The sequence below is a fragment of the Argopecten irradians genome, chromosome 5, assembly GCF_041381155.1.
Source record: "Argopecten irradians isolate NY chromosome 5, Ai_NY, whole genome shotgun sequence".
Taxonomy (NCBI): domain Eukaryota; kingdom Metazoa; phylum Mollusca; class Bivalvia; order Pectinida; family Pectinidae; genus Argopecten; species Argopecten irradians.
The window spans coordinates 37,143,032-37,168,274 of NC_091138.1; the positions used below are offsets into that span (position 1 = coordinate 37,143,032).

At 33.9% G+C, this 25,243-nt stretch overlaps 1 protein-coding gene across 1 annotated transcript in view; it reads left to right on the forward strand.

Moving 5' to 3' along the window:
- The window catches only part of LOC138323717 (sushi, von Willebrand factor type A, EGF and pentraxin domain-containing protein 1-like), a 32,617-nt gene extending 14,277 nt beyond the window's left edge, over positions 1-18,340 (forward strand). The window contains exons 6-27 of the mRNA XM_069268517.1: positions 1,312-1,494; positions 1,823-2,005; positions 2,222-2,479; positions 3,610-3,807; positions 4,142-4,342; positions 4,785-4,966; positions 6,143-6,413; positions 7,159-7,320; positions 8,085-8,246; positions 8,551-8,761; positions 8,961-9,142; positions 9,535-9,717; positions 10,089-10,319; positions 10,609-10,779; positions 11,028-11,237; positions 11,762-12,028; positions 12,373-12,555; positions 13,057-13,212; positions 14,288-14,314; positions 15,653-15,746; positions 16,930-17,013; positions 18,162-18,340. Of these exons, the coding sequence (XP_069124618.1) occupies positions 1,312-1,494; positions 1,823-2,005; positions 2,222-2,479; positions 3,610-3,807; positions 4,142-4,342; positions 4,785-4,966; positions 6,143-6,413; positions 7,159-7,320; positions 8,085-8,246; positions 8,551-8,761; positions 8,961-9,142; positions 9,535-9,717; positions 10,089-10,319; positions 10,609-10,779; positions 11,028-11,237; positions 11,762-12,028; positions 12,373-12,555; positions 13,057-13,212; positions 14,288-14,314; positions 15,653-15,746; positions 16,930-17,013; positions 18,162-18,201 (3,839 nt within the window). The 3' untranslated portion in view covers positions 18,202-18,340. The remainder of the gene's footprint in view (positions 1-1,311; positions 1,495-1,822; positions 2,006-2,221; positions 2,480-3,609; positions 3,808-4,141; positions 4,343-4,784; positions 4,967-6,142; positions 6,414-7,158; positions 7,321-8,084; positions 8,247-8,550; positions 8,762-8,960; positions 9,143-9,534; positions 9,718-10,088; positions 10,320-10,608; positions 10,780-11,027; positions 11,238-11,761; positions 12,029-12,372; positions 12,556-13,056; positions 13,213-14,287; positions 14,315-15,652; positions 15,747-16,929; positions 17,014-18,161) is intronic.
- The last annotated feature ends 6,903 nt before the right edge of the window (positions 18,341-25,243 follow it).

A 25,243-nucleotide genomic window follows, 5' to 3' on the forward strand; every position in this document is an offset into this window, starting at 1 on the left:
AGTTTAGATGAGGTTTAGATAACTACATATAGATAAGAACGACACAAAATATACTGGTCAAAAAGTTATACTATGTGTGTTGTCAAGCGCACGACACCGTCAGCCGTGACGTCATGATACCTGATACCATAGATAACGCATTTTTGATACATGGCATTTAGCTTAGTTTTCCGCCTTTGATAGAAACAAGATTGAACTACGGTTCAAGTTGAATATATTTATCTGTCGTGTGTATGACCGAGGAACTGTCGATATCCTGTAAATGAAATATATATATCAATTATGGATTATCAATTATTTTTATATTAGATATGTCGTTTCATTAACAAATGTCAAGAACAATATCTGATGTGCAAATCAATTACAAGAAAAGCATTGGTCAAAGAACGTCACCTTGAAGAATGCAGCGTTTGGTCAATGAAGTTCGCAAATGGAAAAACTCAAGGCTCTCAAAAGTAAAAACTTCTTAGACTCGTTTCATAAAATATGATATGAAATGAACACTCATTTCACATCCTATATATATAATGACATTGCTAGACACAAAAACACCCGTCAATAGTGCTTTAGAACTGGATTTAGAATTTATTTAAAGTGCGACAAAAATTTGATAACCAGACCGCAATTTGAATCTCATGAAAAAATGTACATAATTATATAACGTGTTTAGGTTACAATTCTGTATTTATATGTAGCTGAACTCTTCCAGGAATTTGCCTTAAATTCATACTATCGCGAAAATCACCTAGTAGCAATCCCTCTTCCAATACGTCGGTTTCAAGATCCAAAAACGACGTGGGTAAACTAGAATTTATCATCGATTAGTCCAACATTACCGAAAAGTATGATTAATCGAATGTAAATTTCACTTTACCCAAGTCGATTGGGTATCTGGAAACCCCGTGTATTCAAGTATTTTCTGTATAATACCTGAATGGAGGGGGGTTGGGGGGGACTCTGGTATAATCCTTCCGGTGTACATACGCAATAAATCACTTGTACATGAAGACTTAGCATTTTTTATTTATCAGATTTTGAAATGGCATTACCGCCGATTTCTTTCAGGAAAAATCTAAATCATTTAAAACAGATATCTTGTGTGATGAAAGACAAAACAACCTTACAGCATTCAATATCTTGATCTAATTCATCACATTTTGGGTATACATTCAATTGAGCTAGGACTGTTTTCAGGTTTTAAATTTAGGGTAATGATAATCTTCTGTGAATTACCATCATAAGTATGTGTCCTTTGAACATTTCTATGTGACTAATTGCATAACACTGATCGTCTGATCAATTTGTGTTCAGTTCCAATATGTCCTGATCTGTCGGATATAAGAGATGGATGGTACATGTGCCACACAAGCTTTGAGATGCGGAAAGGGACTCAGTGTAAGTTTGGCTGTTATGAAGGTCATATACTACGAGGGGAAAGGTCCATAAGATGTACCGCGTTTGGCACATGGACAGGACGCCAACCAACTTGCGAGCGTAAGTGTTAAGGTTCTTTTTCATTACTTTCTTAGGAATACCTGTTATCATCGTACTTTTATGTTTTTAGAATATTTAGGTGTAATTTTCAATGCATACCTATTTTGACTTTACTCCATGTTATATATATTAGGACATATTGCTCGATGGCATACTAAAACATTTTGACGAGAATAATCATATAATAATCAAATCCAATATATAATAACGTTTAATGTAACAATAGGGAAAACGTACAGTTTATTTACTTAATATACGTTTTATCGAACAATTGCCGCTCTTATCAGATAAATAGGACAACCGTTAATATGTTGCAATTTCCTTAAAGGTGTGACTTGTGATGAGCTAATCGCTCCACCGGGAATGACGTTAACCTGTACAGACGGTAATAACTTTCGAAGCAAATGTACATACAGATGCGGTGAGGGTTTCGATATCAGGCCAGGCATGACCAGAGTTCGAGTGTGTACTTCATCGGGACAGTGGAGAGGGAATATACCAACTTGCTTTGGTAATACAGTTATCTTGAGGAAATATCGTATATGGAAATATATAAATAATAAGTTTGAATTTAATAAATTTGATAAAATTAAGGATAAATTGGAAATCACAACTAAGAAACCAATCAATAACTGACATCATGGATATATAATAGACAGTTATGATTGTTTACCACACCTCTCTATGTTTAATCTTTTTCAAATCTAAATATCTTTTTTGTTATAAGATATCCTTCCGCCGGTAATAACGAATTGTATTGGTGCAATATATGGATATGCTGACCGTGGAAGAGATACTGGCCGCTTGATATGGAATGAACCCTCCGTTTCGGACAACTTTGACAAGATGATAAAACTTCAACAAACGGCTGGACCAAATAACTACATGAACAACCTGAAGGCGGGATCATACCTCGTCACATATGATGCCACGGATAGAGCAGGCAATAAGGCATTGCAGTGTCAAATGAAGATTGTGATGAAAGGTACGATCATTTAATATGCGGCTAAAACCTACATAGCTTTGCCATAACTTCTTTATTAGTCTGTTTGATTGAATGTTTTGTGTTTGTTCGATTTGAATTTTGGTGGAATGTTTAGTGTTTTTGTTCGGGATGTATGTATACGACCACACAAACGCTAACAATTTCTTTAAATATAAACTTTACTCTTAACACTGTATCCAAAATCAAACCTGCTTGACCCAGTGAGAGGCTATAGTATAAAGATCTACTTTCCATTTCCTGAAAGCTACACCCCTGCATTCTCAACCTATATTTTGTATTATATTTACATATTTACCATTGCAGAATTGTTCGTACCGTCATACATTTCGTAAAATATGTTTACAATGTGATGATTAGATTAATATATAACTAGGTTAATATATATTAGGTCTATTTACATTCTTAATATGAGGTAAACGTATTCTGTACTTATTGATATATTTTTTATGTTGTTATTGCCTACCATTTATTTAAAAATTGAAACTTTGTGTAACTGGTTCAAATGTTAAAATACAGTAAAAATTTGATTGAGTATTGTGATCGCTTAGGGGTCTAAATCTTTGAATTAATCACACGGCAATCTGAGAGATTATATCTACAGTACTCCTATAATATATAGTCCATACTCCAAGAAAAAAGTACGTGTCCATGTAGAGTTGAATATATAAAAAATAAAAGTCAACGGACTTTCCTCTTGTACATTCACCATTTCATGATGGCTCTTCAGGAGTAGAAATAGTACATACTCCTATATATATAGTACATACTCCTATATATATAGTACATACTCCTATAAACAATAGTTATCGTCTTATTTTACTTTTCTTCGTCAAATGGCAGACATGAGATATGTTTACCAAGCTCACGAGCATGTCACCTTACCTGTACTCGATCCACTTGAAATCTTGAAACTTCCTCTGTATACATGCAAGCCATTTCACCTGATACCACATACATGGATAATACATAGTAGAAAACTTACCGATTAAAATTGCTTTACTGTTTTTTTTTTAAATAAGGAACACGTGATTCGTAATTATTTGATTTTACAGGACATAACTGACAACCAAATATAACGTAAAATCTGTAATTCTGTCTGCATGTTTTAGTTCTGAGATGCCCGAAAATCTACAGTCTGCCTCTACAGACAGTGACATGCGAAGGCGGAATTAAGTTTGGAGCTTTATGCAACTTTACATGTGCAAACGGGTCTGTGATCAATGGATCAAGCCAAGCAAGTTGTGAGAAAGATAGTAATGGCCAGTACGTGTCCTGGAGATGGGGTTCACAGCAACCCTTTTGTGAAGGTACAGTTGTATATCAACGTGTTTCACTATTGTATTATAAGAGGTCAACATTACTGTGCAATAGGGACGAGGTAATATAAAAAATACGGCATTGGGTACGTGAAATAAGTCGGCGCATACATAAATTAGGAATGTCTGTGTGTTTTGTCTTTTCCACATCAATTACCGCTATATATGATTAATATTATACACTTACCTGCGAAACGATTTAAAATTTTAACCTCCCCCCCCCCCCTACATGACGTAGATTAGTACATATGGCTTTAAATTTGTGACGTGTTTATCATCTAATATAGTATTATTACTTATTTCCATTATTTGTATGTATTTGTAGCCAAACGTCTTTGTGAGGATGGGCTAGAGCCCCCTTTAGATGGTGCTGTTGCCTGCGATTACTGGTTAGGAGGCCAGTTTTGTCAGATGTTGTGTAGAAAAGGCTATGATGTACCCGTAGGGTATCGGTTTCCCGAAATGTATGTGTGTGGTGTAGATACCGGAAAATGGACACCCGGATCGAAATTGCCTAATTGTGCACGTATGTTGAATTAAAACTTTAGAATAAGTGATCTAATATTGACACAAGCGTTAGTATAATAATTAAAATAATGAGTTGATTGAGTTTGATGACTTTGATGTGCCGTTAAAACTGAGTCAGGACACTCATGATTTACTGCATCCTTATAATAATAAGAATTAAACAAATAAAGGTCTATGAAAAAGTCATTTTTCGTGTGCCAATTGAAATTCGTGAAAATAAATCGCCGATTAAATGTTTCAGTTTCAAGTCAAATCGCCGTGAAAAAGTCGTTAGTTTATTAATTTATGTATCCACAATGAAAAGTGTTTTCTTAATCAAAAAGGCATTTAGTCGTGCAATAATCTAAAGCTGATCTCAAACCTGCCTTAATCAGACAATCAATCCCATATCTTTTCTATATATTTATTTAAAGGTGTTATTTCTTCATTTTAATTGATAGGGACGACATCAAGTCATCAAGCAATCGTTGGAATAAGTATGGACTACTACTTTGATGGGGACTGTACTGATGCCACTGTTGTAAATACAATCAGACAGCAGTTTATACAGGCTCTGAACCAGTCGTCCTACAAAGATGCATGCATCATCAACGAGGAAAGCTGTTCCCCTAGCAATGTTGAGGTGAAAAATGCAGTGTTAAAGGATTTTCGTTCAAGTTAGCTTTTGTTCTGAATTGGAAACAAAATCAATTCAAAGTTAACATTTCTCCTATAATAAGAAATATTCTAAATTATGCAATTCAATTTAACTTACTCGAAATATTGAGACTTTCTTTACGGTATTACAAATATTTTGCAATTTATATGCTCTTATCATGAAATTGACGTTTGGTAATTAAGCTGACGGGGGCAGATTTGTCATACAGACATTTCTACCCGTATTTATTGTCAGGTTTCATTTCCACGTAAGACCTAAACATCTTCATTCTAGAATTTCATTTATAACTTGTAAGGACGTTAGTAGTGTTGTAATTCTGTATATGTTCTCAATCTAAAAATCTACTTAGAATAGATGGATATCATTGTACACAATTATTAGATGTATTGGCATAAGGCTAGTCAATTACCATGACTAATTCCTAGACATTTGAGCTACCCACAGATTCATTATTACTTTTACGTGTGCCTTGTTCCAATACAACAACAAAAAAAGTTGTTTTATCGATCCCTATTTAATGGTCATAACACATGCGTCAGTACTGATGGTTTTACGCAACGAGGAAGGTACAATTCAATTTCGTCTTTCGGTTTCTCTTGTTTTACTGATCTTCCCCCCCTTACAGAAAGGATAAGAATCAATATTTACATTTACTTTTCACTTCTACTATATAAACTATCCAAGGCAAAGTGAAGTATATGACGGTATAACTGACACCCAAAACGTGACCATTATGACGTCACCAATGTTGACGTGGTGACGTCAACTGACCATGGTCATAATGGCTGTTCCATCTTGTGGATTAAATCGTATTGATAAACGATTTTCCTGGTCTAGCTTGCGGAGACCCTAAAATGAGTTGATAATGTAAATATAAACATTAAACTATCTTCCTATAGCAACTATGGTCTATATAGATGCCAGAGCTTTACAGATAATCATCTTATAATTGTCTACAAAGCTCTGGCATCTATATAGAACAAAGATGCCATAGGAAGGTACTTTAATATTTAAATACGTTATTTTTGTAATTATGTTTGTTCTATTTTACAACCAGACAAACGTCATACTTTGTTAGCAATAAAATATAATTATCATTGTTTGAATTATCAGTTAGTTTAATGAAGTTTAGTTTTGCAGGTAAAATGTGGCTCACAGTCCGGTAAACGATCTACTGGTGTAACCATTGGTTTTGCCATAGAAATCACTACAAAGAACGCTTTCGGAAACCATTCCTCTGCCAAGCTAAACGAAAAGATAAAGGCATGGGTTGTCAAATCTCGCGAGGGAAATGATTCCCTGGATATACAGTTGGACAATCATACTCTCATCGTTCAGGACGTGCATAGTGATGGACTACAAATTGTTTGTAAGGGCCAAACCATTCCATCAGAGGCCAGCGAATCATGTGGTATGTTAGCATTGCAGTATGAAACCTTTGGTTGTTGCATTTTGACATGCATTGGTGTACCTCTTGTGTATCAATGTGAGGGCTGTGCAGGCATTGGACATCACTATAAAACAGCCCTTTTATGTCTCTTCTGCATTTGTATGAGGTCTGTGCAGGCTGGTTTTGCAATGTTAATATGTATTCTTGCTAAGTAGCCTATTATATGATACACAGAAATGTAAATCAAAATGGTTTTTATTTATTTATTTTATTTTTGCAAAGATTTTCTAATATATTATATAAGCATATAAAGGTACGACCATGCATACGCACTTACCCTACACTGTCATACTTCCATACACACCTCTATTTTGGACGGACAAACAGTTGCAAATATCCCTGAACTACATGACTAAATGGTTAGTCCAGTGTATTTACAAATTAGCGGATTGAAATTAAATATACAATATGAGTTTATACACTATTTAACGTCAGTTGAATCCAGTATCGAACACCCATATCAGAACGTGAGAATGCGAGGTATGACATTGTAGAAGTATTGACAAGGAGCCAAAAGGTATGCCTCATAGATAATCTATATTAGGCTCTGAAGACCCACCTATGTTGCAATATATATATATAAATAACGTATTTTTGTGTCAAGGTTAACACTCATGAGCAGATTACTATGCATGTTTAGATGGCGATTTCGTAAAGAAAAAAAACAATCGTCACTTCCTGTATCACGTACATGTTTTTTTTCTAGTTGAGTGTCCACCTGGAACATTTTATGATGAAGATAAACAGGAGTGTCCTCTCTGTCCCACTGGTCAGTACCAACCAGCTGCAGCCCAGACCGATTGTATTCAGTGTCCAGTTGGCAAAACTACACGGCATAAAGGAGCAAAATTGAGGAAAGAATGTGAAGGTAATGTTTTCATATGTAAGGTTTTTCTGTTCTAAGATGAAGATGTAATATCTGTGTTTTCGTAGTCGGTGTTGTGTCACCGTTTTTTACACACTGGAAAACCGTTTACGTTTTTGTGTATCGTAGCTAGGTTATGTAACAGTTTCCATCTCTCCAACAAAAATGTTCAAACATAAAATAGGTTTGTGTGAAAAAGAAAAAAAAACATCCTGACAAAAGGGAAAAACCAGAAATTATACACAGTTGCCTTCTAAACAGTCAAGATACAAACATTAGCAATAGACATATCTGGTTCCGTTGACGTCAGATTGCTAGGGAACAATATTTTCATAATGTTTGTCTCATCACAAAAAGATGATAGTGCTTTATATATTTATTTATCGCAGAATCCGCCTGATATCCAGTGATTTTGCCCGTGTAATAATTTTTCATATGTCACTTGTGTAATATGACCCTGAGCAATTTTCATTAGCTGCAAATTCATTATGACGTCATCAAAGAAACAATAAAGTGACGTCAGGTAGGCATAAAATGACGTGACGTCAGGATTTTGAGGACGGCTGGACAAAAGGCGGCCTCCGCTGGATTTTCGCAAAACATTTTGACGTGAGATTCTTCGAAATGTAGGTTGTTGTAGTTAAGTGATAAAACGTATCTTATATTTGTGCCAAAGCTCGCAAAAATGAAAACTTTTTAGACTCGTTTCATAAAATCTCATATGAAATGAACACTCCTGTAAGATCTTATCTACCTCTAATTTGCAGTTGCCTGTAGCCCTGGGACGTATTCCATAAGTGGACTACCACCGTGTTCTCTGTGTGATGTTGGGTCATACACAGACAGGTATGGTTCCACGGAGTGTTCTTCATGTCCAGGATCTCGTACAACAATCCACGAAGGAGAAACTTCTGAAACGAGCTGTGCAGGTCAGTTATGACATATAAGTATGTGTAAAGACGAAGTATGACGTCTGTTTTCTTTTCTGCTATGCTTACGGTGTAATATAGCAAAACTTGAATGAAAATCATCAGTAAAATGATCATGAATACATACTTTAACATTGTTGTCATTTTATCTAGTGTAAATGCAATGCTAATTTCGCAAAAACACGTATTCCAAGACCGACTTTAAACTTGGAAGCAACAAGTACGTCTAGTATTAATACTTATCGTAAATGTATGCAATTGTCTTGTCATTTCTTTACAAATAAACCAATGACGTACGTTTCAGATTTTGACCTAGTATTTTCAAATGAGAACGGAAGTATTGTTCATCCGTTAAATTCTAACTTAAGCCGAGATGACAGTTTGATTGTCAGTTTCTGGATAAAGATGCAGGACGATGTAGAATTAGGATCGGTTCTAAAAGTTATATATCCAGGCCAACAGCTCGATATTGCGCTGAATCAAAGCAGTGTGAATGTGGTTCTCGAAGGAATCATGTAAGTCTTTATTACAAAACTATTATTATTCATTAAAATATCTTTATTACTCAATATTATACTTTTATGGAAATGCTCACATATTAAAGGGCCACTACAAAAAATGAAAGTTTTTAATACAAAAATAGCAAGAGAAAATATTGAATTATTATTACATGACTGTAATCGGCATATTGTGATCTAATTGTGCTTTTTTCAGATTTAAGACGACATCAGATTTTTCTATAAATGATACAAAATGGCACACCGTTGTGGTCAATGTGAATCAATCAGATGTATTGTTATATGTGGATTCAGCGGTGATTGGTCTTCAGTACTATGTCCACAGCCAATCAGCTCCTTCTCCTTCTGCCAACCACGATCCACGTGTTGTCATTGCTGGTATGAACATGTACACCTCATTATCATTTTAAGTGTTAAATTATTTGCCATTTGATTTCCAAATACATAGGTATGCAAAATACATTTTGTATCTCAGACTTAAAATTATGTTGACGTGTCTTGTTTGAGAAAAGTTGCTAGACGACAATTGTTTGACACGCAAACCTACTCTTTCGCTGACTGTAAAGTAAAACAAATCGTTCGGTTTGCTAGTCAATTAGTATATAAAATAACATCTTTGTATTTTAAGATGAAATTATAGTATTATGAATTAATCAAGTTATTTATTTGGTAGGAGTGCTAGTGTGATTATTTTTCTGTGTCCCTCTGGACTTTTATTAAAAATCATTGATAATATTGATAAAAAATCTACTGATGTCTATTGTTTACAGAAGGAGAATTTGTAGGCAGCTTATCCCAACTAAATATATGGTCCCAACAACGTGACGTCAGATATATAGTGAGGGAGACCTCGTATTGCCACAGCACCACACAAGGGAATATATTGGGCTGGAAACAATTCGAGACAATCGATGATGACCATGTCTTTTTACAAATACCAAGTGAATGTGACGGTAATTAAGTCATCATAGTAGAATAATTATATATGTGTTTTAAGGTTCGATAACTTTCAGAAGTAAGAGTATAATTGATATTTATTAATCAATTAAGAGCATATAATGATTGCGTAGGATTGGAAAGCAAGCTTCAATTTAATACCTTTCTTAGACAAAGCGTTTGAATGATGGGAAGATAATAAACTATTAGAGTAATTACCTTGGTAGTCTAGAATAGAAATTAAATATTGACATCAATATATAGCTTATTGAAACTATTATGACATATTAAGATTATTTCAATTTAAACGTTTAATAGTATGCATAATGTGCCTTGTAATGAACATGGAGACTTTAAGGTAAAGTGAAATGTTTTTTTTTCTCACCAGACCATGACGACTGTACCACTGATGCATGTAATGGCGGTACGTGTATAGACGGTTTGAACACATACAGCTGTGAATGTCCAATTGGATTAAAGGGAGATCACTGTGAAATCAACATTGACGACTGTGCTGACAATGTTTGTGAGAACAACTCCACGTGTGTTGATGGTATTGGGAGTTACAAGTGTCTTTGTGATCTAAACTTCAAAGGAGAATTTTGTGAAATTGCAATTGGTATGAACATTTTTGTACTAAATCACAGCTTGATGGGTGTTTTTCAAAATAACATATAAAAATGGTTAAACTAAAAATAAATAATTATCATTTTTTGTTCTCTCTTCATCATTTAAGGCTCTGTTAATACAGATGTCTATTCGAATTCATAACATGAAAACAACATCAGATAACAGTAAAAAATCAGAAAGCTCCATAAAATAATACATTTAGGCCTTAATTATACATGTATTTCTGATAATTTCTACTATTGATTTACAAAACCGTCTTGTAATTGATCGAATGATAGTTGATGGTGAGTGGAGCGTGTGGAGTAATTGGACCACGTGTTCTACAACCTGTGGAGAAGGAACCACCTCCAGAGTGAGGCTATGTAACAGCCCTACTCCGGATAATGGCGGGAAAGATTGTCAGGGAGATGCTATCGAACGCGACATGTGTATTTTGGACAATTGTACAGGTAAACAAGTCATTTAAATATAGCGCATCCTAACTGGCAATGTAATCTTTAAAGCTTTTACAGTGGCAGGACAATACATGAAAACAAAAGCAAATATGATTAGCTTTAACTTCAGCCATTATAACGTTTCTTGGAAGTCATAAACGGTACATATGTACGAAGCTGACTTAAACATATATCATATATATATATATGTATAGTGTTGGGAATTTTATATTTGATCTGTTTGAGATGACTGTTCATTACAGCATGTACCAATCTGACAACTCCTGCCCACGCTGTCCTTGATTGTCTATGGGACACGTCTGACGATGCCATCAACTGTAGCCTGTCGTGTGAAGATGGATATGATTTCGATCACGCTGCCAAAGAGAGTTACCGCTGTGGACAGGATACCTTCCATCTCTGGGACTTCCAAACCGACGACAATCCGTACGGGAGACTTCCGGATTGTACAAGTATGTTGTATTCCAAAAATGTGATCTACTATACAACATGTAATACAAACGAAAGAGCAAATTCTGGAGTTAAATGCGGACAATGGATTTGCTATAAGCATTAGCATCAAATGTTTATGTCTAATTAACGTATACAGATGAATGCAAGGATATTTTTTGCACATGGATATATCTTTTTAACAAGAGGATAATAATATGAAAACATGAATTTATCTTGATATTTTCTCCAAATATACATACCCTTTGTTTTTAAATCAAATATTTGAAAAATGAATATGCAGATGTCGGAACTGGATGTAAGGTTTGATTTGTTTTGTCATTGTTTGGATTTAGTTTAAAATAGAAATATTATTGATTAAAATATTATTCTTTTTACCTTTTTGCTCGCTAATCTATCATGATACATTGCTATTAACGTAAAACATCTATAATGATACATAATATAACATAATATATAGCATCGTAATCAAATTAAAGTAACTCATTGTAAATCTTGGAATAGTAATTAGAAATCATTTTTACAGAGAAAATGGACGCCAACAAACTGGAGTGGAAGTACATGGCATCCTACGTCGACCTGGTGTGTGACACCGAAACAAAAGTTGACATTGTAGAGAGGAAAATAAAGAAAGTTGTGTATGAGGGGACGGAATCGTTGACGTGCAAAAGGGACGGTTCGTGTTCCCTTGTGGACATAGAAGTGACCGGATGTCCTAAGGAACGAGTTAAACGTTCAGAGAGCCAATCAACTGCGGGATTCGCTGCAGATTTTAATTGTGATGCAACAAAGTGTAAGTAGTTCAAATTATTCTTTTCTCCTAATATTTGAGTATCAAGTGAGATAAAATGACCATATGAGTTTGGAAATTTCGAAAGAAGTTTCTTTGGTTAATTGTTTCATTAAAAATATAGATTAAATAATAATACGAAAATGATAAATTCAGATTCGTAATACCTTAATCATTTTAAGAAAATGGAATGATACAGTAACAATAAATTATATTTTGCTGTATTACAGTTCCAGTTTTTTAATTTTAAATAATGTTTATGTCAGAGTATGACTTATGTTGATGCGGCAAAATATTGTGTTATCTCCATTAGTGAAATAAAAACCGAACTACTTTTCCTACTTCAGTCACATCCGATGGCTGCAAAGACGTCGTTATCAGTGTATTGAATGAGATGCTCGCTAAAATATCAATATACGCCTTTAATACGCAAGTTGATGGTACAGAATACACCATCATGGAGAACAGTTCAATGTTCGGGGGTCGGTCTTACTGCAGGGCTGGAATGGTCCCTGTACAGCATTATTGTGGTAAGTCAAATGTTCGGGGTCGATCTTACTGTAATGGGTCCTGACGTTTCGTGTATTATTACGTCATTAAAATGGCCGAAACCCCAGAGCAAGAACGGCAATATTTAAGCAAATAAGGTTTTCATAAATTTACGACAGAAAAATTTTCTTTTCTCATGTTATATGCTTGGTATAAATGATATGCACCCAGTGATTACGGAAGATAAATCGTGATGTCACAACAGTTGCCAATGAGCAGAAAACGTGACAGTATCAGTAAATAATTTCTCATAAATAATGCAGCATGAACGAGTTATAGGACCAATGTGCATAATAAGTACTGAATGGTAAATAGCGCTGATGCTGTGAGTGAAATTTGCACCTTGACTATGGCAAATGTGAATTACCGTGTAATTTGATATGACAGTTTTCTGCGGAACATGACTTAATATTAAAAGTCCAATACAGTAAGTCATGCATGTACCATACTAATGTAACTATCGTTACTCATGTATATTTCAGTACCATGTAGCCGTGGTAGATTCCAACACGGCGACGAGTGTGAGAAGTGTACCGAGGGGACGTACCAGGGTCAGATAGGGAGTACAACATGTACCCACTGTCCGGAAGGCTTCACCACAGAAGGTCGTGCTTCGCAAGGAATTGAGGATTGTTTTGGTAATTATTGCCATAACACATTATCCGTCAAAATATAACACTAAACACTACCTTTAACACATAAAATGAACGGCAATAATAATTTTCTGACGTATTTATACAATGGAAATATATATATATATATATTGGCACCATTTTATGCCGTACATGCATGCACCAATTAATCATTACGCTCAAATGCAAGCATTTATCCCCCCAAAAGATATATTTTACAGTACTTATAAATAGTGTCGCCATGGAAATATAAAACATTACAAAAAGGTATAGATATATGAATATTTATAAGTAATAAACATCAAACGGTTAATCTGTTAGAATATATTTTACAGTACTTTTAAATAGTGTCGTCATTGAAATATACAATATTACAAAAAGGTATAGATATATGAATATTTATAAGAAATAAACAGCAAACGGTTAATCTGTTAGAAAATCGATGATTCTCTTGACGATCTAATCATTATAAGACCGTGAATTGCGTGTTGTTAATCAAACTTATTTCTCCTAACCTGGACAATGATATCATACTTTCGGTGAAAAAATCAGAAAGCAAACAGTTTAAGAGCAGAATATTCATTCACCCCATTGAGATAGAGAAAAGTACATCTCAATCATCAAGGTAAGATTCCTAAGCTATCAAACAATCAGCAAGCCTCGTGTTTGACAACTTCAGAATCTTACTCCTCGGATTGAGATTTACCTGTCTCGCTCTCGAGGGATGAGCGATTTTATAGATCTGAGTTCTTTACACAGATCATCCTCTTAACCTGACATAATTTACCTAATTTTGAAATGAAAGGAATACTTAAAATACACAAATAAAATGTTTTCCATTTACGAAGATAGTAAAAGCTGTCCAGATTGACACTTTCTCCGAACGAAACTCTTACAATTAGAGGACGACGACTGAATATATGTTACATACCACAATGTATCTATCAAAATAAAACTTCAAACAATCTATTTCATGTTTTCAATAAAACATAAAGTATTCACTAAAGCAAATTATTACAATCATAGATGAAAGAAAAATGCTTCTTTCAATGCTTTCTAACGTTAAATTCCGAAATTTCAGTGGTTATTGAGGAACCTTCACATCATGGTAAGTAAAACTTTATGTTTAAGTAAGATATCATCGATACATAACTACAGGATCAAACATGAGTTTTCCTTCGTATTACAATGTAGATTTATAATACTAGTTTAGAACTTTTCATCAAGGCTCGCAAAAATGAAAAATTTGTAACGAGTATCATAAATCTAATATGAAGGAAAACACATTACAGATTCTATTTATCATATGACTAATAGTTTGCCTTTGTTTCTTACCGTTTGGATTTTTACGCAAGATGATCAATCAATCGATCGGTTCCGATTCGTACCCAGATCACTAAAAATCAAAAGTCGGTCAAGTACCAATGCGCCGTAATAAATAGTGCAATAAATTGTCAGCTGATTTAAAATATTAATCTAGTTTTATCATGTAGTTATCTATCAAACTTAACTTTTGTAAATGATTTATAAATAAAGCGGAAAATTCATTGCAAAGAGAAATGTTGAAATTTATTACTTTTGTAGAGCATTAGCGACATTTTCTATTGTGACTTTTTCATGACGTCACAGTTTGACGTCTGGCGCGAAAACACATTTCCCAAAATTCATTTATGGTTATCGTCAAGCACGACTATCGGGTGTCGGTTTTTTAGCTAGGTTTCTCTGTTTGATAAAAGAGATTTGAAAGATGGTTTCATTGATTATCATGTTCAAATCGATACGAGAAGGTGAGAATTGATGCTAGCTTTACGCACCGTTATGAATCAACAGATTAGTGTGTGGTCATCATAGTAAAATTCGTAGTAAAAAAAACGTTCCCAACGCGTAGAAATACGTACCATTCATTGGAAACAACCACTCACTATGAAGAGGGGTAAATTACACGTCGTGTGTAATAAATAGAATTTATGAAAGGGCTTTATTGAGCGGGAAATCACGGAAGTCATATGATAAATTATGATTACATGTTAATAACACAAAATGTTGAAAAATGTACCGTACAGAAGGTTAATTTTGAGGGTAAAAAATGACACAATTTTGATTTTAGAAAGTATTATAACCCTCTCAATAAACGCTAGACGGTGTCAAATTCATCTCTTTGATACCACCATAGGAAATTGTCAACCTTCCTGTGAATCGTCATGGACTAGAATGATATGATTGTTGATGATAAAACGTATTTTGAATATTTTTAGAACATTCCTTTTTTCGTTACATCTAGGTATGAAAGAAATATAAATCAAAACATGTTTACGAACTGTTTTTCGTCGGTCTTTTATTCTATTTCATATCTGTGTTAAAATAATGGTATCAGTAATTTTTTATTCATTACACCTACAAATGTATATATAATTAAACGACTATTGGTAAACTTGTCTTCATGAAGTTCCGGCCTGGGTGTATGGATTGCCAATCGGACTTTGTGTTGGAGTTGCCGTTCTTTTTATTATGGCTATAATACTTTGGAGGAGGAAAAACAGGTATGAAACTTTATAGTCATTCACATTCTATCCTTTTACAATATATTAAAATGTACGTTGCTCCTTTTGGTTTGACACAGTTATCGAAACACCTCTAATACTCACGGATCCGGAATTTCACTTATCTTTAAAACTATAAATTTAAAGTGAAAAGTTCCGTTTGAGCAAAACATACTTCGAGTTATGCGACATAGGGTTGAAGTGCCTTAAATTGATTGTTTACGGCTACTACATAACGTTCTGCAAATGTAAAAATTGCAATGTTCAGATTGCAATATCGAAATTACGCATGAAAAATGTTAACGTTAATTGATAATGTCGTAAAGACTTCAGGGGACCATACAAACTATTATAACTATATTAACTGCCATTTACCTGCATGATAACGATCATGTCTAATCATCGGGTTTAAAAGGAAATAAAATTACACTGATGTCTTGCTATGAAAATACAGGTCGTCATTTGAGCTTGTCGTTTTAGTTTTTGCGAAAAGATCGAGATAATAGAAAGCTAAAGCTATAGAAATAATGAGTTAAAGCTAATCATTATGGACCTCTTTTAATCGACTTTCTGTTGACCAAATTTCTGTTTGACCTTTCACCATTTAGGAAAAGTTAATGGCATTACTAAAGGTGAAATATCAAACTTTAATTTTAACCTTTTTAGACCAATTATTTATCACTGTTATACAACTTTAAATATATGTTGATAATATATGGTTAATATCTTAGAGTACATAGTTTATTTTGTGTTCAACACAAAAAATCGAAATGACTCGGCAAAGTCTCGTCATCTCAGCCTTTCTAAGTCTCTCACCAAAATACACATTGAAATAACCATGCGTTCTGTCTATCCTGTAACAATTTTCATAATATAGATTGCATTCTAAACGAAAGCAAATTACCGCTTATTTACATGGTTTCGTCTGAAGCAAGATTTATTTACTAAACTTGGATGAGAGTGTAGTTTCCTTTTACTGCCGCAGGAAATATATAAGCTGTTCCAGTAAACACGTTATGGGTGTTATATCAGTGAAACAGACACGTGGTTTCGTACGCAATGGTTTGGGGTCAAGTTAACAAAAGTTCCGTCAAATGTGGAACCAAAGTACGTGGATCGTATTTACGGATAAAACATTTCTTTTTTCCTAATTTTAACACTTGATCGTCACTTTGATTCACAGAAAGGGAAAACAGAAGAGGGAATTGAAGGATTTAGCTGATTTTGTCTGTAGAATTAAAGGAAGACCAAAACACTTGCCTCCTACGTAAGTTTATTAACCATACAAGATTTTATTTGTTTCTTGATATATATAGGCCTATATATATTAATAAATATCACTGAACATTTTTGCTCCTTGTATAAAATGTCTCCGCTTAGTCAATTAAAAACTTTTAAGGTATTCGTCGTAAACTCAATCTATTGAAGTTTGCATACCTATATATCTAAAGTGTACTTGAACATACTTAATTTAATAAAGAGTGTGTATGCGTCGGGGCTATCATTAGGTATTACCGTTGATTGGAATATTCTTGTGTAGCTTGTAAATTTTTATTAAACATTCGAAAAAATGTACATTGCATGAATGCATAAGACTCTTTATTAACTTAGTTATGTTCCAGTACACATAAGATGTGTTATATAGGCATAAACGATATCTCTAGATTAAACAGGGGCTAATATCGTTACGTTTAATTAGAAATATCCATTAAATGCAGCATCTCCATACTAACTGCTAGCATGGTGTAATTTTTGTATTATTCTGATTTCTGTACAAATCCATGGCACAATCCTAATAAAAATGCCAAAAAGAATGAAATATTACATTAGATATATGTACTATAGAGGAATAATCGTCTAATAAATATTTCAAGAATTCAGATATATCCATCTTCTGGAATGAAAAAATGAAAAAAGAAAAAATGAAAACGTATCCTTTTCTCATACCGCTAAATACATTTACTAACTGTTTTTTATAATAAGTTTCTTTATAACAATTTAGTTATTTCAAGTTATATGTAGCTTCAGATGATATTTTTTTCTATGTATTATTGGATACATTTATGCTAATTGGCAAATGTCAATTGGCAAGATTCATACTATGAATTTCAGGCCAGTATTCACAGAAAATTAGTCCATTTGCTTTTCAGTTTCATCAACATTTTCACAATAACAGAAAAAAAGTTTCAATTACCAAGAGTTATGGACTTATAATGAAGGTGCCTCACACCGACGACTATAGCCCGCTAGTGTTGAAATGTAATATACAGAATGATAGTTTCGTATTAAAGTATAGAAATATTTTCTCAGTGAAAGTTTTTGACGAAGCATAATCATATGTATATTATAACACGATGATAAAGTTACTCTAAGAATTCAATAAAATATGTCGTAATAGATTGTTTACCATTTCAGTGACGAAATATTTCCAGTAGCAGAAGATTCAGTGGCCTAAGAGACATTACCTGAAAGATAAGCATAAGTTCAGTTGGATTCACGGACGTAATTAAGTGATATACTATATAGTTATCATTATCAATGTGTAATTAAATCTTGCTTGCAACAAGCATTTACATGGGCTTACAATGATGTTATCAGGCTGTTTATAACGTCGCAGTGGATTGATTGATATGACAGCGTAGTAATCTCTTAGAGAAACGAGTTCATCAATAAAAGTACAATGACAGGTAAAAAGATTAAATTAAAAGGATTAACTTTATTATTTTATGGATATAATACAAAATTCGGAGTGTTCTCTCAACATTAACCGCTTTGTTTACATTTTATCTAGTGTATACTAGATACTAAGGTCTATTAGTTATAACTGTATCTCCATATTTATTTTTCACTATTGTAGATAATATGTGTATGTTTCTTGTGTTATAATAAAATAATGTGAAACAATTGTTGTTTAATTATTGACAACACTTATATCCCACAAAATTCCTCCACATTTTTAAAGGGATGCTGTTTTTTTCATATCAGGTTAAGCGATACATACATATCATGATAGCTTAAGTGACAACACGACATATGAAAGGAAGAAATCTAAACAAGTGAGTAACTAGAAAAAACATGAAAGGTGAATCATGTAGCTTAAAATATATAAGATTTGCCCACACTTTTCTGGAATCAATCCGATCCGCCCAACCTATAAACGTTCTTATGCTGACAATAAAAGTGTAATGTAAATGGAAATTGTTCGTATTGAAATAAAAACAAATCTTCCAAATGATTTACGGATGACCACTATGTATCGGTTTTCGTTTTAATAAAAGATGCTGACGGGCATTTTCGTGTAGGTCATGTAGTGTCCGGTGCATATATAAATAGAGCAACTGTTTCCAAACAGCTTTTCATTTCAACACTGAACGTGCACATGTACATAGTACATCACGAGCCAATAAAACAGTGCACTCATATCATGACGTGTTATTTACATCAAGATTGTCAGAACGTATCAGTTTATATTCCATAATATGTCCAAGATGATAAATGAAATTTAAACAAAAAACGTAAAATGCTCATGTATACATACCAAAATCCACATGTTGTACAGTGTAAATGCTTTGCTGTAAATGGTATAACCAGACACATTAAGGTTACAAAACAAGTTATTTTAATGAAGAATTTATATAGTTGTTTAGAAACGAGAAATTATATTTATTTAATGCGTATTTGAACTGATTCTCAAATATTTGCAAATAAGTGTATCTCAAAAAACAAGAATTGTTGTATATTGACACAAACATCATCTGCTGTTGCCTAATCGCTTCCCGCAATTTTATCTGTCGTTACTGCATGTATTATTTATACAGTTTGTTAGGGATCTAAAACGGAAAAAATATAGGGTCTAAAAGTAACTTATATCGGGCGAGGCGAAGCGGCTCTTTGGAACATAAAAATAAAACATATTAAAAATTCAAATATACTAACCAAATGACTCAGACCTTATGCACTATTTTCTCATCGAATGACTCAAATACGTTGTTATGGTTCCTTTCTGTTAAACAGTCCTGGTCGATTGTCCTGGTGTCACCTACGTAAACTTTCACTGCCATCTGCGCATAACATTTCGTTGCCGCCATCTTGTTGCCGGTGACGTTACAATCACGTTATGGACAAAGAACGGCAACTCTATTTTTGAACCTCATTAAGATAATATATCTACTATCCTAATACGACTAACATATTGCATGTGACGCCAATGGAATATAAGATTCGTGTCTGTGGCGGGATAAAGTGAATTACAACAATTACCGTAATCTGTTCCATCCACGCTTTCGTAAAGACTCGACCAATTATGTTTTTGTAACATTTTTAATTGTACAAATAATGACAAAGGTTATCACCTAATGACGATATTATTTGATATGATAGTTTATCAGGTTTGTAATTAAGTTTTCGAGAGATTCCGTACTTCCGCTACACTATATATATAGACAAAGCACAAATGGGTATTAATTATCAATACACTGTATATGTTGACTGTCAACGACAATGAATATTCATCATGATATCAACGTTAGATTTGCCAGATGTAAATAAAGCAAACCTTTATGTGGGAACCCATTTACTGCTATATGTCTCGTTTTTATTAAATAGACATTTGTGCATGCAACCAAAAATACAGACAACACATGTTCGACAGCCATCGTATGAGGGGTAGGTTAAACTTATTAATACTCAGATCTTTTGTATTTTGTGCGTGCAACTGTGTTGTCAAAATCGTCAAGATTTGGTATATAGTTAAAGAAGCACATTTTTGTTTTGAAAGTAAGAAACATGTGTTATTAGGATGAACATTGTAAAACATCAAATAAATCAAAACCTGTTCTAAATTCCTACGTGTTGTCGACACAATAATAGGACTGATCATCTGGGAATGTGGAGGTACATATAGTCCAGGTGCCAAATGGTGATTTTCCACCCAACCTAAAAAAATAGTTCGCGTAAAATGTTTTTGCACAGAAATGTTCTTTAACATGTCCTCCATCAGAAACTGGATGATGCCACCGTGGCATCATTGGGGAAATTGAAATATTCAAGATGGCGGACAAGATGGTTGACAAACTGCAACATTGATATATTTTCATCCTAATTTGATATTCTTGCTATAAAATCATCAATTCTTTATGCTCTTCGATAAAATTTTGAGTACATATTCGTCATACCGTCATTGAACAGAATTCTTAATATAATAAAGTTACCTCTTGTAATTAATGTTTAATAAATAATTTTATTAACATAGTTTTCAAATCGGTTATTGCATGATAAAATTGCTTTGTTTTCATTAGTAATTACATGTAGATTGGTATTTTGTGTGGTTTTCATTAAGACCATATTTTACATTTTGCTGGTTTCGGTGTCTATAGCGTTTTAATTCTACCTTTTTGCCCATTACATGATCATAAAAGGCGACCTTTGGGGCTTTATATATTCTTTTCTTCCTAACGTCTTCCTTGACACCACCTCACTTTTGGCCGCTTTGAGTTGACCGTTTAGAAAGGCTCTGGGAACTGTTACTTGCATGAGACACGTCTATTTACTGTAACCGTACTTATTTTAGCAGTATTGAACCATCGAACTGCGTTTATTTTACATCCGCGCCCATAAATAATCATTTACAGATGTTCGCCTTGCGCTACAATAAGGTTTTTTTTTTACAGAATATTCATATTCATTGTTTCTGCTCTTGCTTAGCATTCAACAGAAAGAGAGTGAGACGACTTCTATAGCCGATGTCAGTATGACCGACTGGGATGTTCTCCCAGTGCATTTGGCAACATGTTTCAGTGATAATGTATTAAAATGTTTCCACCATTAAAAAAGGCACTCCTGATCATATCACAGCCACCCGAACCAAAGGCATCCCACAAAGCAACATGTGTATGGTAGACCGTTCTTAAAATGACATTTTCTGTGAAAAGGGCATTATACGTAATCAACCAACCAACACTTTTAATATTTACAGATTTTCTTCTACCCAAAATGGAATTATATAGTAATAAGCTTCATGTGATTTTTATTTACATAGCAATATAACTAATCTTATTATAATTATTGGTAAGATGACATGTTCAGTCATACCTTGTTAATTTGTCTGCAGGTAGGGTGTTAGTATTTAGTATTGTACCTGCTGCACCTATTTCATGATCGTAAAAGGCGACTAAGTGTATGATCTTATCTTTTATCTTCTTCCTAACTGACGTCGGACTCCTAACGTCTCCCTTGACAACGCCTCACTTTGGGCTTTCGGTTGAGCACTCGTCCCTGTGAGAAAGGTTCTGGGTTTGGTCCCTTGGCTGAGACACACTAAAGTCTGTAAAAGTGGTAGTTTCTGTTCATGCGTAGTGCTCAGCATACCGTGAGTGGGACGACTAGTTCGTCTGTTGTCAGTTTAATTTGACTGGGAGGGTTGTATTGCTTGGTGTCTTGGTGGCATGCTGCAGTGATATAACAAAGGGCAAGAGTTCCAAAAGTTCCACTGTACAAGAAGACACAACACAAATACATGTAGATTGGTATTTGCAATACATGCAATACATCCTTATCATAAAATGAAAATACACACTTCTTGAAATTGATTTTTTTTTTTATAAAAAACAAGAATAACTTTTTATTTAAATATAAACATAGTGTATTGCCTAAATATTTGAAGGTATAACATGTAATAACGATGTTTTGCATGCTTCAATATGTAAGAAACAGTTCAGAATCAAGCAAAAAGTCTACCAAGATATACCATATTGATAGAGAAATTAAGCTGAATCGTTTACAGGACAAACGTGATTAGAAAATTGAAAACGTCGTATTTACAGCTAAAGTCATTTGAGGACGGCCTCCATTATACGAAGTGTTGAGTGTGCTCCGAATGCCTTGGGAGGCTACGGTATATACATGGTGTAGTGTCTCCTTATATATGTATTAGTGAATTACGTTTGCCCCCTTTGTAACACTTCTGAAGCATGCCAAATGATACCAAATTTCTCCCACCATTCACCGATTTATCACCGTTTTAGCCGTGGGAGATTTCTCAGTCGACCCCTAGGGTATGACTGATTACGTTACGTCATGACTTCATGCGATGTGTCCGTGGCTTGCATTGTCAACGACGTCATCAATATTGACGTGCAGACGACGGAACCATGTTCATATCGCGGTGAAAATAAACGCTTCTTTTTAGGATATTATCTCTTCTTTTTCTTTGGTATATGGGAGAAAAAGAATCATTCCCTACCTCGGCATGCCTCGGATTAGACGTTCATGAATTACCCCTCGGGTTGTGATTTCGTTGTCACACCTCTAAGTAGGGAAATTAATTAATTTATTAATTACAGCCCACGCGGTCACAGTAAAATGACAACGGGCAAACAGTCGTCCCCATTCCCTTTGTGCTGACCAGACACTGCGACATTTTTGAATAATGTGAGGCTCCGCCAGGGGATGTATTCCCAAAATGGGGCGAGAGTTCAACTCTGACAAAAGTTAGGCAGCGATGTTGGGAAGAAAAAAAAAGATACCAAAATTAAGTCGCCATTTACGATAATGAAGGGACAGCAGGTACAATTATTATGCCCTACATACAGAGCAACTGGACAAACTTTCAAGACAGATATTCAGTTATTATTTAATATAGTAGGAATACCTTTGTTTCGTAACCAGTTTGAATATAATTGAGATGCACAAAGATGTTATGAGGCGATAAAACATTGAACCATCAAAATGTCACTAAAACATTTGATTCAGTACTTCGATAAAACCGTTTCTTTACTCATTTTAATGTACAATATACTTGGCAACGTTATCAGTTGAAAGATATAGCAACTGTAAAGGGTAATGCTTACCGATGATACATTCATTTCCAAAATAGTTATCAGATAAAAATGTTATACTTATTATATGTTAATTTTGATATTTTTCGAAGGCCAAATTGAATTTGTTGTTCTTAATGGTTTATGATATTTATATTTTTAACCTGGTTTTGCATAATTTATTGGTTATACATGTATTAACTAGCTTGAATGTAACAACCTTAGAAAACAAGTTTTAGTTAATTTGATATGGGAGTCCAAAATCCACAACATTCCAATATAACGAACAAGAACGATCTTTCTGTGGGATGCTTGATTGCATTACTAAGATTTTTTGTAACTTTTTAAAAAATGTATGATTAAATAAATGGATCATGAAGATAGTAAACAGATCTTTATCTAGGTCAATACATATAATACACACAAGTCTTATTGTATGTAAATGGATGTGGGTATCAATTTATTCTTAAATAATTCAATTTTGCTTGTTACAAGCATTTTCATTGGCCTACAATTTACTTTATCAGCCCATAAATGAAATCAATGGCGTCGCCGTTTGTAACGTTGCTTCTGATTGGCTGAGATGACGGAGTAATGATTTCATAGCCAAAATAAATTTTGAATATAGAAGAGATTATCTTTAGTAAATTGAATTATTAGGATTAATTTGAATAGATTTGTTATATTATGGAGATATATAAATAAAAACCTGAGTGTCGTAAACGGCTTCGCGGTTATGTCCTGTTGTGTTATATCTTCATAACATAAAAATCTATTCAAGTTAATCCTTAATTAAAATCTAATCTAAATAAGTGTTTAGGATTGGGTTATAAAACAAGGTAGTTGTCCTTATTACTGTTATTCGGGATTATTAAAACGTTTTACCACTACCAAAACAGTATAAACTAGTGTTTAAAGCAGAGGGCTTAGTTTTATAAAATGTCGGTAAAATGATCATATCAAATCCTTTTTTCTGAAAGTATAGTAAATTCATAAATGTATTATCAACGACTTCTCTTGGCCTTTAAATCATATAATAACAAGTTACAAGTCACTTGACAGGGTTTTTTTTAAATAAAAAACCCCAATCTAATAGGCAATTTGCAAGGGCTAATAAAGCCTGATACATGTTTATTTTAGACTCACTATTTTCCGTATTAGGTCGCTAACAAACTGTGAAATGAGTTTATCCTGTCGAATGCCCTTTCAATTAAATAAATGCAAAATACATTATATATAGAAACCGAAATGACTCAGAACTTCACTTCATTAATTATATGACTCGAATGCATTGCAATGATCCATTTCTGTTAAATACTCCTAGGTAAGTCTTGCCGATGTCGTTTTGCTTTTGAAAGAGGTCATCAACATTATCATTCACATGTTTTGTTTTCATCTCTCTAAGCGCTATTGTCGAGAAGCGTTACCTGACCACCACCTTGTTGCTGATTACGTTAGTGCAAAGAACGATAACTCTATCAACCAAACCTAATAGAATTTCTACTAACTTAATACAACTATTTCTTGGATATAACGTGACGTTATGTTAACAAAAAAGGAATACACGATTCTTGTCTTAGGTGGGATGAAGATATGTATGTGGACATTCCCAGTATCACGGGGTGCTGTATGGTAATAAATCATTATCTTTTGTGTAATTGTGTAACAGCCTTACGTGGTAGA